Consider the following 11,433-nt stretch of genomic DNA (forward strand, 5'->3'; position numbering starts at 1 on the left):
CGCAGTATGATATCTTTAACGTTTGATTATGAATTAAATCTTGTTTATCAAACACAAACCGAAAATGAGTTTTATTAATGCCGAGTTATTCACGACAGACTTCTTCAACGATCTAATTTAGTTTCAACATCTGTTGATTATATTTTTAATTTTATCTTGCAGCATTAGAACAAGCTCTAACCTTTTTAATTACATTTAATGAACGTACTTGAGAAGTAATCTTAATTATAAAATCCCATAATCGATTCGACTTTACTACAACATCTAATTATATTTTTGTACAATATTTAACAATTTTTAAAAATGCTTCTCTTGTCGTTCGATGTCACGGCATAAAGATGGCATTCATTTTAGTCGATGATTCACGTGTTATCAAAATGAAATGGAGGAAATAACTAGGTTTATCGCCAGTGATATAATAAATAGATTATAAGTAAAACTAAAGACCATAAATTCTAGGATCTACGACGACTATGTCATGCAGTATGATTTATGATGACAAGTTGCGTTGTTTTTATTTGAAGGAAAATGTATTGATTCTGTAAAACAAAATATAAATTATATTGCGAAGTTAAATGTTAATTGTGTTTTATATACAAGTAAAATATATGCAATCCATTTCTACGTCTCTCAATTTTCAAATTATACTTCACTTACGTTCTTATACTACGTATTGTACATAATACTTGTAAAAACATGGATGAATTAAGCCCACCTAAACGAATAAAAACGTTCGATTTACTGGAAAAGTTTAAGAATAATAGAAAAAATGTATAATAAATTTCTCGTAATAAACTAAGATAGGATCTTTTTGACCTTTTCGACCTTTTTGACACTTGAATGTTTTTCTAGACTGCTGAATCTATTATGACATTTAATTTTAACAAAAAACGCGTTCGTTTATTAAGCAAATTAAATGATGTGAGAGATGGTTGCAAAGGAATTTTATACTGGATGTTTCGTGATGTTAGAGTACAAGGTACTTTTTAATGTAGACAGTATTGCCCATATATTGAATATGTAAGAACTCTTTTAATTATTAAATAACCATTTTTGTATTTTAAGATAATTGGGCTCTGTTGTTCGCCCAGAGAACTGCTTTAAAGAATAAACTACCTCTTCACATCTGTTTCTGCATAATGCCAAACTTCTTAGGAGCTTCAATGCGCCATTATAAATTTCTGTTACAAGGCTTAAAGGAAATTGAAGCAGAATGTAAAACGCTCAATATAAACTTTCATCTTTTACATGGGGAGCCGAATGTTAGCATCATTGAATTTGTAAAAACATACCAAATGGGTGCTGTAATTGCAGATTTTTGCCCATTGAAATTACCTATGTCATGGATCAATGATGTACAAAATAATCTTCCAGTTGATGTACCTTTTTGTCAAGTAAATACACTTTATTTTTATATTAATATTTTATTTATTCAATATAAAATACAATGACTCACTTTGGTGTATTTACTATTCAAGGTAGATGCACATAATATTGTGCCTTGCTGGGAAGCTTCAGAAAAACAGGAATTTGCAGCTAGAACAATTAGAAATAAAATAAATACAAGATTGAAGGAATTTTTAGTGGAATTTCCACCTGCTATAAGACACCCATATCTCACAAAGGGAAGATTCAAAGAAAACAATTGGGAAACAGCATTAGAAAATATAGAAGTAGATTCAGCAGTAGGTGAAATCAAATGGGCAAAACCAGGATATGAAAATGGTATTAAAGAACTGGAGAGTTTTATACAAAATCGTTTGAAAAGATATGCAACTGAACGTAATGATCCTTTATCGAATGCTACTAGCAATTTGTCTCCTTGGTTTCACTTTGGCATGATATCTGTGCAGCGTTGCATTTTGGAAGTACAAGAATATAAAAAATTATATTCGAAATCAGTTGAATCTTTTATGGAAGAAGCTATTGTTCGACGGGAACTTAGCGATAATTTTTGCTTCTATAACGAGAATTACGATGTTGTAGAAGGCGCTTATGCATGGGCAATAGAAACACTAAATAAACATCGGTATTCTTTTTCATTTATTTTATTAGAAAATACTCTTGTGTTTTACTACTGATATTGTTATATATGTACATAGGAAAGATAAAAGAACGTATGTATATACTTTGAATGAGTTGGAAAATTCTGAGACCCATGATGATTTATGGAATGCATGTCAAAATCAAATGATAACAGTAGGAAAAATGCATGGATTTTTGAGAATGTACTGGGCAAAAAAGATATTAGAATGGGCTGAGACACCTGAAAATGCTTTAGAGTGGGCCAATTATTTGAATAATAAGTATAGCATAGATGGTTGTGACCCTAATGGCTATGTAGGTGTGTGTCATATTTATTTTGTGCATATGATATAAAAACTTAAAAATGTACATTTTGTTTTTGTAGGTTGTGCATGGTCTATATGTGGTGTCCATGATCATGGTTGGACAGAAAGGAGTATATTTGGAAAAATAAGATACATGAACTATGAGGGATGTAAACGGAAATTCAAAGTTAAAGAATTCGTTGATAAATGGGAGAAGAAGGAAGCTGATAACAACATATCAAAATAAGATAATTAACAGTCAAATATTGGGAAATAAGATATTAATACAAAAATAGATTTAAAAGTAATATACATAACAATAGCAGAGTTATAAGAAAATTTCTCTTGCTATCAAAATAACTTCAGTATTATCTAAGATTTTCAACATTCTTCTAGTATTTCAATTTGTTAACATTTAGTATCATTGCATAGCATTGACAATGAAGGTGGAACTGCATCTAATGATGTCAATGAAAGTGCAGCTGCCTTTAGAGCTAAAGAAAGGCAATCAGTCTCAATCATATTTTTATGAATTCCACAAATTATTCCTGCTGTGAGACAATCTCCACAACCGCTTACATTGAATGTTTCATTCGAATCATCAGAAGTATAGGATAACGGTAGATACAAACGTGAAGTAGTCGCGGTATGCGAAATCAGTTTGCCTTCTTTATCGTAAAAGGGCTCGTTTCCCAGAGCTTTACGAACAACCTAGGATAAATGAAATTACGCATTAGTGAAAGTATTAAGAATATTAAGTTTTTATAATTAACTTACCAATACTCCTTGTGAACCCAGTGTACTTATAACTACTGGGACAAATTCAGCTACTTGTTCTGCAATCGCTTTTACTTCTTCTAAGTCGAAACTTGACTCAACTGCAGGCACTGATATTCCAAAATATTTTCCAATTGCTCTTAATTCATTCCTATTTGGAGATATAAAGTGAAGAACATTTTGCCACTGGGAGTTTGTTTCAAATATTTTTGTTGCTTTCTTCAGATCCGTGGGCTCGTACCAAACTAAAAAAATAATTCAATATATTTTTAAGTGTACCATTACGATCCAAGTACATACGTTGTATTGTATTATATGAAATATGTGATTGTTTCAAACGTCGTGAAAAAATTTATTCAAATAAACCGCTAAAAAAATTAAGTGTAGTTTCCATAATGTGGAGCGCTGTGTGAGCGGTAAAAAATCTTTATAAGGTTGGACATCTACAAAGCCTGTGTTTCATGAAGAAGATATATAGAACATTAGCATGTGTGTGTACATATTTCCGTACAACCATACGCTGCAGCCGTCAGAAATATACATTTTTGTTACCTGTTAATAACAAACAATAAAGTAACAAAAGTTTCTTGTTACTGTATTAACGATACAATGGGTAAAACTCGAAATGGAAAGGCTGCTGCTATATGTACGGCAGTAGCATTTGTTTTAATAGTGATTGCATTCACCACACCCAATTGGCTCGAAACTGACGGAAAATTGGAAAATCCAAAATTTATTAAAATTGGTAATTTGACTTGTAGTGTTTCCATTACTATGAGAACAACGTTAATTTTCATTCGAAAATTAGTAGTGTTAGTTGGTTGTCAATCATTTCAATTGTTACAAGACAAGTTTTGAATGAAATGTTGAACGTTTTGTTTACAATAGCATTCCAGTATCTGGCTCATAATACATTATTTGTTCTTGTAGGTTTATGGCAGGTATGTTTTCAAGGATTTGAACATCCCCATCATTTGTACGACACTAAATTTTACGGCTGTTGGTGGGTGTTTGAAGAGGAATATTATATAATTCATGATATTCTGCTACCAGACTTTTTTGTGGCAACACAGTTCTTCTTCACATTGTGCTTGACTTTGCTGCTAATAGGAAGTTTCTTAACAACATTGTACACATGTTGTTCACGACATCATGATAAATATCAGTTACTTTTGTGGACAACTGGTGGAAATTTATTATTAGGTGGTATATGTGGTATCATAGCTGTTATCATATTTGGTGCACGAGGGGATGGTAGAGATTGGATGCCAAATTGGGAGCATAATGACATCAGTTGGTCTTATGCATTAGCAGTCATTGGTAGCTTCCTTTTGATCATTTCTGGAGTTCTCTTTTTAATCGAAGGTCGCAGACATAAGAAGAAACAAGAGAGAATATTAAATGAAGAACAGAAGACACATACAACCATCTAATTACAGTCTTCGAGAATAATACAAATTAATCCGATCTAAATTATTTGAAATAATGAAAAACTGCACACAGTTCTCTTGAGTTCGAGCACAATTTATGTAGAATTATTTTGAATAAGCTCAGTGTGCAAATCTTTAATGACTATCATATATTTTTTACAATTTATACTCATTATATTGATAAGTATTATTTACACTGCATATGAACATCCATGTTAACTTATAAATGCAGTAACACCAATGAAATTTTTAACAAAGCTAAGGCAACCCAGGGCTGAGAAAGATATTTTATAAACCCATATAACGTTTAATCCAAGTAAATTATGAATATATTTTAGTTGTTTTTGTAGAATAATTACTGCTATGAATCCGTCCATAGAAATAAGGAATTTTATGTGACAAGACTAAGAGTCTGTAAATAGGAATAATACTAGACATGTAACTGAAACCATTGCATGGTCTAGATCCAAACAAATATTGTATATTTGTTGTAATTTTTTATATCAGAAAAGTGTATGAGAAGTTGAAGCAATAAAATAATTTGTTTAAAACTTTCCGTTTTATCATTCCCTTTGGACTAACATATTTTACTTCCGCGAAGAAGAAACGAAAACTATTCAAGTGAAATTACAGATTTCAATCAATTACATTTCTGGGGAAAAATAATTAACTTGCAAAGGACAGAACACGGTCAAGCTGTGACCTATTTTACTATCGGAGGAAATAATTCAACGTGAGTTACGACTAAGATTGCGTGCACGAAGATCGACGTCAGGTGTAAGTCGTTGACCCAGTTTAGCTCCTATTTTAATCAGCAACTTCTACAATTCGTATACTATATCGATCACACCTGAAAAACATTCTTTTTACACCTCCGCCACCGTGGTAATCCCGCAGTATCGAATACAAGGAAAGAAAACAAAAACGATTATCTTTCATCTGTTCGACCTTGTTCCCGAATCATAAAATGTTTTTCTTTTAATTATTTAACACCTCGGTAATTTCAATAACCTATGACTAAGAGTTGCCCAAAAAGACAAATCTAATTAAAAACAGATAATAATAAAATATAAAGATACAACGAACGTTCACCCATATCGTGTATCGTAAAATATCCATCAAAATGGGAAGAATGTAACGTGACAAACAATACATCATAGTTCCGTCACTATTAATTTTTTTTATTCCTCTAATGATATGCAGGGACTTAAAGAGTCATTTAATGAACCAAGTCATGTGAATTGCATCTGAATGAATCATGAGCGGAATGACAGTAAAAGTGACGCGCATTCCCAGAAGCTTCACTAAGAACGATGGTTGTAGTACCGAGTATACGGGTACTACATAATTACGTTGAATTGTTCAGAAATCTTTTTCTTTTCTTCTATTTCCTAGATTTTTAGGAATCGATTTAAATGCATCTTACAGCACCGAATGAAAATAGCACGGGTGAAATGTCGATGATGTAACGCCCTTACATGAGAAATCACATAAATTTGTTCACGCACGGGGCAAGGTTCCCCATTTAAAATTAATATTTGCGTGGGTATGTGTACTATGATAATATAACCGGATATTCGGAGAACGCAAACAGAAGGACTAACTTTGTTCAAAGTATTCGATATAATGTGCCTATGCAATTGTCATTTAAAATACTTTCCGTAACAGATTGAGAACCGTTTCCTGCTGGTTTGTGCTCGTGGGATTCTCGCGAGTCTACAAGGTTAGGTTGGATGCTATGCTACACAGCCAGCACACAACATAACGTGTTTGGGTGTGGTTAATACCGTGGGATCTTTACTGGATCGGTGGATTTGAAACGTTTGTCGTACGCTCTATTCTGCGTCGTGATCTCCATCGTTCACAGAACGATTTTTCACGATGAAGAAGAGAAGCTTTTCCGGCAATATCGGAGTCGGTGTTTACATCGTCTCGTTCGTCTGCGTTTGCGTCGCATTCGGTACCCCAGCATGGTTAGTGAGCGATTATCGGATTACTGGCGCGAAATTGGACAAATTGGGTCTTTGGACTCATTGCTTTAGATCTTTACCGAATCCTCAAGAAATGGATGCACCTAGACGTTTCTTCGTTGGCTGCAGATGGGTCTATGATCCCTTCACTGCAGGATACTCTGATATTCGTGGTTTCCTACTACCTCGTAAGTGAATTCAAATTCTTCCTATATTTAATTACATAACTGTGAAAGCTTACATCAATCCTAATACCGGTTGTTTCTGTTACAGCATTCATGATAGCAACACAATTTTTCTTTACTCTGTGTTTCCTGATGAGTATAATATCATTGATGTTGATTTTGTTATTCACTTTGTGCTGCGATCCAGAGCAGAAGAGATACGTTCAACTTATCTTCACTATTGGATATTTATTGCTAATTGGTGGTATAAGTGGTGGATTGGCAGTGATTATATTCGCCTGTTTGGGGAACACGGATGGTTGGATGCCTGGACACGCGAATAACTTCTTCGGCTGGTCTTTCATAATGGCAGTTGTAGGTAGTGTACTCACTATTATAGCAGGTACACTTTTCCTTGTTGAGGCAAACGTGCAACGTAAAAAGAGAGAATACCTGAGAGAATCTCAAACAAGATTCCAGCTTGAATCTCGTACATAAGTAAGGATATTTATTTTAGAAGACTTGCACAACATTTTAGTACCAAAATATTGTAACATTACTCCGTCCATATTCGCATGTTTTCACAGGAGAACTATTATGTAGTGTTAAGGTAGAATTGCTATTACTTTAAGTACAAAGTAAGATATGAAACAAGATTTGTATTTTTGTACAATGTTTTATACATACAGGATATGTACAAGTGTATTCCGTGCAGAGGAGCATCTGTATATTCATTTTGTTATCGTTTTTCTTTCGTTGTGCATCAACTTTTCTGCAGATCAGTATTGCAGTGAGATGCCTTAAAAGAAGAAGAGTAATCTCATAATTAACATAGGATGATATATCATCCTTACTCATTTTATAGATAGTATAAGTTGTTAAATATTAAATGATTTTATAATGTAAACTTTCACTGCCACTGGTGAATTTATATATAATAAATCTGCAACGAAATCCGTCCTAAGATATAGAAACTTTTATAACATTGTTGCATTTAATCCAAATGCAGCACTGCATAAATTTTTGTATCATATTTTTATTTGAATAAAGATTTAATTAAAGATCTAATTAATTCTATTCATTTTATACTGTACTTTATTGAAAATATTAATTAAATTAAAAAAATTAAATCGTACAACGGGATCGATTCGAGCGCCAATGGCTTGTGAAGTACAAACTTGTAGGCAGCCACCTTCATGGTAGTTGAATTTTTGTTGGCAGCAATGGAGTGGTGAGAGGTGTGGCAAGTTTACGACAAAGTCAGTGTTTTGATCATTTATAAACAAAATTTTTGTTAGTGTAGATTAACTTTTAATTTCTCTTCCAACGCTAAACGAATAATCAGCAATGTCTGTCGATAAACAGGAATATCATAGAGCATCGAGTAAGCAGTATTATTTTGTAATATCTAACTTGTTTAAAAAACTCATTCTTAACCTCTATTAATCATTAATTATGCTATTCTAGATGCGGTAGTATTCGGTGGACTGATTACATATATTGCTGGTTTGTTGTTGGTAATGGCATTTACAAGGTAATAATCTGCTTTTCATTGAAAATCATTTATGCATATTATGAATTCTCTGTACAATTAATATATACTGAATTGACTTATTTTTAGTCCTTACTGGATCGAGTCTTATCAAGAAACATTCAGTAGTTTTAAACATATGGGTCTATGGGAATATTGTTTCGAACAATTCAGATATCCTTACTATCAATTTGACAAACAATTCGACGGATGTCATCACATTTTTTCAGAGGAATATTATGTGATTCGTGAATGGTTATTACCAATATGGCTATTAGTAGTGCAAACTTTTGTCACACTTGCCCTGTTACTGTCCTTCTATGGACAAGTTTTGATAGCTTTAATCTTAGTTCGTTGGCCATTGAAGTTTGTATTGAAGAATGAATGGCTTATCTCTGCAGGTGCCTTTTTGTGCTGTGCAGGTGCAGGTAAGTATTTTATAAAGTCCTTTTGCGCATTTGCGTCTTTGTACAGAATAAATAAAATCAACCAAATGTACAATAATAATATGCCTGTAGATCATTCCCGTAATTTTTAAATTTCAGGTACATTATTGTTCTTAGCTGTATCAATATTTGGAGGACAATGCTGGCGCAGGGATTGGTTGATGTATCCAAACTTTAATCACTTATCTTGGTCATACGCATTAGCTGTTATTTCATTTATGTTTCACTGGCTAGCCGCATTTTTCCTATACTTGGACGCCAAAGCTGGCCACAGAATGCACAGAGAATCTCGTAATTTGGTGATGCAGATGCAGCCGAATCCGCAGTCGCACCAAGGGTTGCAAAGAGGCGGATATATATAATTAAGTCTCCCGATCGTAGAGTACACAAAGTATATGATTTATGCACAGCGAATCGAAAATTGAGATCTGCTTTCAAAGTTACTCTACACGATATTATTGTGTAACTGTGTTCACGCGAATATCTTTAGTGATACTATTTAACTCCGTCCATTTATTTTGTTTCTTTTGTAAGAATTTACATAGTAGAGACCAAGAGAACTGTTTTATATCATAGTTTTGTACATGCTATTTTAAAGGAATTATATTCTATTCTATCGTCGCGGACGTCTGTGTACGCAGAGGTTCTATAAGAAGTTACTGAGATCGTGATATCAAGTTTTATATATTGTTGACTATTTGAAAAGTACGATCGATCACACACGAGAATGACAGTCCAATAATCGAGCGAAGAAAGGATTATGAAGCGATTAAAAAGGCGTTATTACTCACCTGGAATTTTCGAGTGCGTCGCCAAGTCCAGAACGTATTTAACCGTGTCCAAAGGTAGATTCCCGTCGAGAACAATGAAGCTAGCGTTTTCCACGTGCGTCCGATATTTCTTCACGAAACTGGGACTGATGTTGGCGAAGACGTCCATCTCGCCGATCACGAAACGGCACTCGCCTTTGTAGTCGATTATCACGGTACATCTCGAATGATAAAATTGAAAGAAATATATTCATCTGATAAGAGACTGTCTGTGTTTTGTAGACTATGCGTTTCATGGAATCACGCGGTCCATCGCGAAGAGGAAGCCTCGCTCGCGCACGGTCCGAAGACGGTAAAAGAATCGCTATTGAAAATCGGTGGCAAGTGGTCTCGAGTGATTTCCACGAGGTCAATGGTTATTCCGATCTGTGCCATCCGTTGCGGAGCCAATAGCCATTAACGGCAACGATGGGCTTTTACCGTCTCCAGACTTGCCGCTGCGGAACAGTTCTTCCTCTCGAACCTTGAGCCGTTAAACGAACCCTGCTACCGCCCCTGTTAATCTCTAATGGTTTATTCGCGGGCTCGAGTTTTTATGGTCGATACTACCCGAGAGGGAAGCAGATACAAGTTATGCCCTTTGAGGATCTTTCATCGTTCAACGGCAGCGTACCCTTGTTACGGGTATATTTAAGGTACTCGACTCGTGGCATTCAATTCTCGCGGGTTATAGGAAAAATCAACGGAGAACCTTGCGAATTCTCCGCTACTCCGGCTGTTATAAATGCTTCAGCCCAACAGGCACGTCCTGCTATTTCGTCTGAAAATAATTTAATATAATTGGAAAGGGGCACAGCTTGTACAATAGTACGACACAGAAACATCGAGTTCCCGTGATAAACAGCGCGAAGGGTAGATTGTAAGCGACGGATGTCGATCACGGGGGAAGGTGCGCATACCTAGCCGTAGACATGTTCGGGAACCGCTCGACGGTCCAGCCGCCGTCTCCTAGACTTTTAATTATAGCTTTGCCGGGCTGGTCGTTGCCAACGACGGATATCAACCGCGTCGCGCTCATACCGAGGTTGATCAAGGCGTTGGCGACATTTCGCCCGACCCCGCCGCAACTTTCTCGGCTTCTACCGGCATGCGTTCTGCCATCGTCCTGAAAGAATACGTCGATTATTGATCCGGGATATGGAAAAGATGCGCCGCTCTAATCACGCGCGACCGACACCGTCGTCCTCCCGATCGATCGATCGTCGTCGTCGTCGTCGTCGTCGTCGAACGTCCACGTGAAACGGCGAGCCGATGTTTTCGATTAACACCCCCCGCCTCCGATCGTGAACGGTCCGCCGGACACGCGCGACGATTTCCCCTGAAAAATCGAAAGCGTCGGCCGATGCATCTCGTTTCGAAGTTTTCGAACGTCGCGCGCGTCGGCAAGACCACCGGTTATTTTAAAAATAATCATCGATCGGACGTCTTTCTCCGTCCCGCTTTCTCTTTTCTTGTTCAGGCCGGTGTGGCGTGTATAGTTGTATCGGTACCAGTCACCCCCGTGGTGTAACGCCGTCTATTTTAACCCCAGAGCTTTCGATTCTTTCAGAGCGTGGATTGGAATTATAAAATCGCCGTCGGTCCCGAGCGCGTATATCCGTAACACGTGCCGCCTCGAGGACATCACGTTCGAAGGATTAATTTGCCACCCTATCCCCGTTTCACGGTTTCGTCCGCCCTCCGTCCGCCCTCCGTCCGCCCTCCGTCCGCCCTCCCGCTCGCTGGCGACGCCGAGAATAAATACACGGGGAAAGCGTGAATTTTTCAAGGAGATACGCCAGCGACTCTTTCTCCGGCGGCGCTTTCGCTTCCTTCTACGTCCCAACGATTCAATTACGAGACAAGCATTTCTCTGAAGGTACTCGCAGAGTCATTCAGCGGAAGGCTGCCACTCGGCAAAGGGGAACGAGAGAGAGGGTGAGGGAAAGAGGGAGAGAGCGACCCCTTTACCGCGC

The 11,433-nt window shown here is 36.5% G+C and overlaps 5 protein-coding genes across 8 annotated transcripts in view; 4 read left to right on the forward strand and 1 right to left on the reverse strand.

Moving 5' to 3' along the window:
- The first annotated feature begins 14 nt into the window (after positions 1 to 14).
- LOC116433653 (deoxyribodipyrimidine photo-lyase) lies at positions 15 to 2,577 on the forward strand. Its single transcript, XM_031991970.2, has 6 exons — positions 15 to 771; positions 853 to 979; positions 1,066 to 1,394; positions 1,479 to 2,029; positions 2,103 to 2,344; positions 2,411 to 2,577. The coding sequence occupies exons 1-6, from the start codon at positions 697 to 699 to the stop codon at positions 2,575 to 2,577; spliced, it is 1,491 nt and encodes a 496-aa protein (XP_031847830.1). The 5' UTR covers positions 15 to 696.
- Positions 2,578 to 2,738: 161 nt separating this feature from the next.
- The window catches only part of LOC116433651 (uncharacterized), a 35,505-nt gene continuing 26,810 nt past the window's right edge, over positions 2,739 to 11,433 (reverse strand). For all 4 annotated transcript variants that reach the window (XM_031991967.2, XM_031991968.2, XM_031991965.2 and 1 more), the window contains 4 exons: positions 10,378 to 10,583; positions 9,440 to 9,639; positions 3,108 to 3,352; positions 2,739 to 3,041 (listed from right to left, as the gene is read on the reverse strand). In XM_031991967.2, coding sequence (XP_031847827.2) covers positions 2,739 to 3,041; positions 3,108 to 3,352; positions 9,440 to 9,639; positions 10,378 to 10,583 — 954 coding nt within the window. The remainder of the gene's footprint in view (positions 3,042 to 3,107; positions 3,353 to 9,439; positions 9,640 to 10,377; positions 10,584 to 11,433) is intronic.
- Positions 3,582 to 5,088, forward strand: kune (claudin). The gene is made up of 2 exons (XM_031992002.2): positions 3,582 to 3,852; positions 4,038 to 5,088. The coding sequence occupies exons 1-2, from the start codon at positions 3,717 to 3,719 to the stop codon at positions 4,538 to 4,540; spliced, it is 639 nt and encodes a 212-aa protein (XP_031847862.1). The 5' UTR covers positions 3,582 to 3,716; the 3' UTR covers positions 4,541 to 5,088.
- On the forward strand, positions 5,803 to 7,725 carry sinu (claudin family member sinuous). Its single transcript, XM_031992001.2, has 3 exons — positions 5,803 to 6,083; positions 6,206 to 6,695; positions 6,781 to 7,725. The coding sequence occupies exons 2-3, from the start codon at positions 6,419 to 6,421 to the stop codon at positions 7,167 to 7,169; spliced, it is 666 nt and encodes a 221-aa protein (XP_031847861.1). The 5' UTR covers positions 5,803 to 6,083; positions 6,206 to 6,418; the 3' UTR covers positions 7,170 to 7,725.
- Positions 7,876 to 9,683, forward strand: pck (Claudin superfamily protein pickel). Its single transcript, XM_031991999.2, has 4 exons — positions 7,876 to 8,055; positions 8,139 to 8,205; positions 8,293 to 8,630; positions 8,748 to 9,683. The coding sequence occupies exons 1-4, from the start codon at positions 8,019 to 8,021 to the stop codon at positions 9,008 to 9,010; spliced, it is 705 nt and encodes a 234-aa protein (XP_031847859.1). The 5' UTR covers positions 7,876 to 8,018; the 3' UTR covers positions 9,011 to 9,683.

This window comes from Nomia melanderi, chromosome 12 (genome assembly GCF_051020985.1).
Source record: "Nomia melanderi isolate GNS246 chromosome 12, iyNomMela1, whole genome shotgun sequence".
Classification (NCBI taxonomy): Eukaryota; Metazoa; Arthropoda; class Insecta; order Hymenoptera; family Halictidae; genus Nomia; species Nomia melanderi.

Excerpts from the sequence above, each read along its gene's own strand:
- pck (XM_031991999.2), top strand. The coding sequence starts at position 8,019 with ATGTCTGTCGATAAACAGGAATATCATAGAGCATCGA. Across the intron at positions 8,056-8,138 it reads GGAATATCATAGAGCATCGA|ATGCGGTAGTATTCGGTGGA; the intron begins GTAAGCAGTATT and ends ATGCTATTCTAG. Across the intron at positions 8,631-8,747 it reads TTTGTGCTGTGCAGGTGCAG|GTACATTATTGTTCTTAGCT; the intron begins GTAAGTATTTTA and ends TTTAAATTTCAG.
- LOC116433653 (XM_031991970.2), top strand. The coding sequence starts at position 697 with ATGGATGAATTAAGCCCACCTAAACGAATAAAAACGTTCGATTTACTG. Across the intron at positions 772-852 it reads TTAAGAATAATAGAAAAAAT|ACTGCTGAATCTATTATGAC; the intron begins GTATAATAAATT and ends ATGTTTTTCTAG. Across the intron at positions 2,345-2,410 it reads TGACCCTAATGGCTATGTAG|GTTGTGCATGGTCTATATGT; the intron begins GTGTGTGTCATA and ends TTGTTTTTGTAG.
- kune (XM_031992002.2), top strand. The coding sequence starts at position 3,717 with ATGGGTAAAACTCGAAATGGAAAGGCTGCTGCTATATGTACGGCAGTA. Across the intron at positions 3,853-4,037 it reads TCCAAAATTTATTAAAATTG|GTTTATGGCAGGTATGTTTT; the intron begins GTAATTTGACTT and ends TTGTTCTTGTAG.
- sinu (XM_031992001.2), top strand. The coding sequence starts at position 6,419 with ATGAAGAAGAGAAGCTTTTCCGGCAATATCGGAGTCGGTGTTTACATC. Across the intron at positions 6,696-6,780 it reads TCGTGGTTTCCTACTACCTC|CATTCATGATAGCAACACAA; the intron begins GTAAGTGAATTC and ends TTTCTGTTACAG.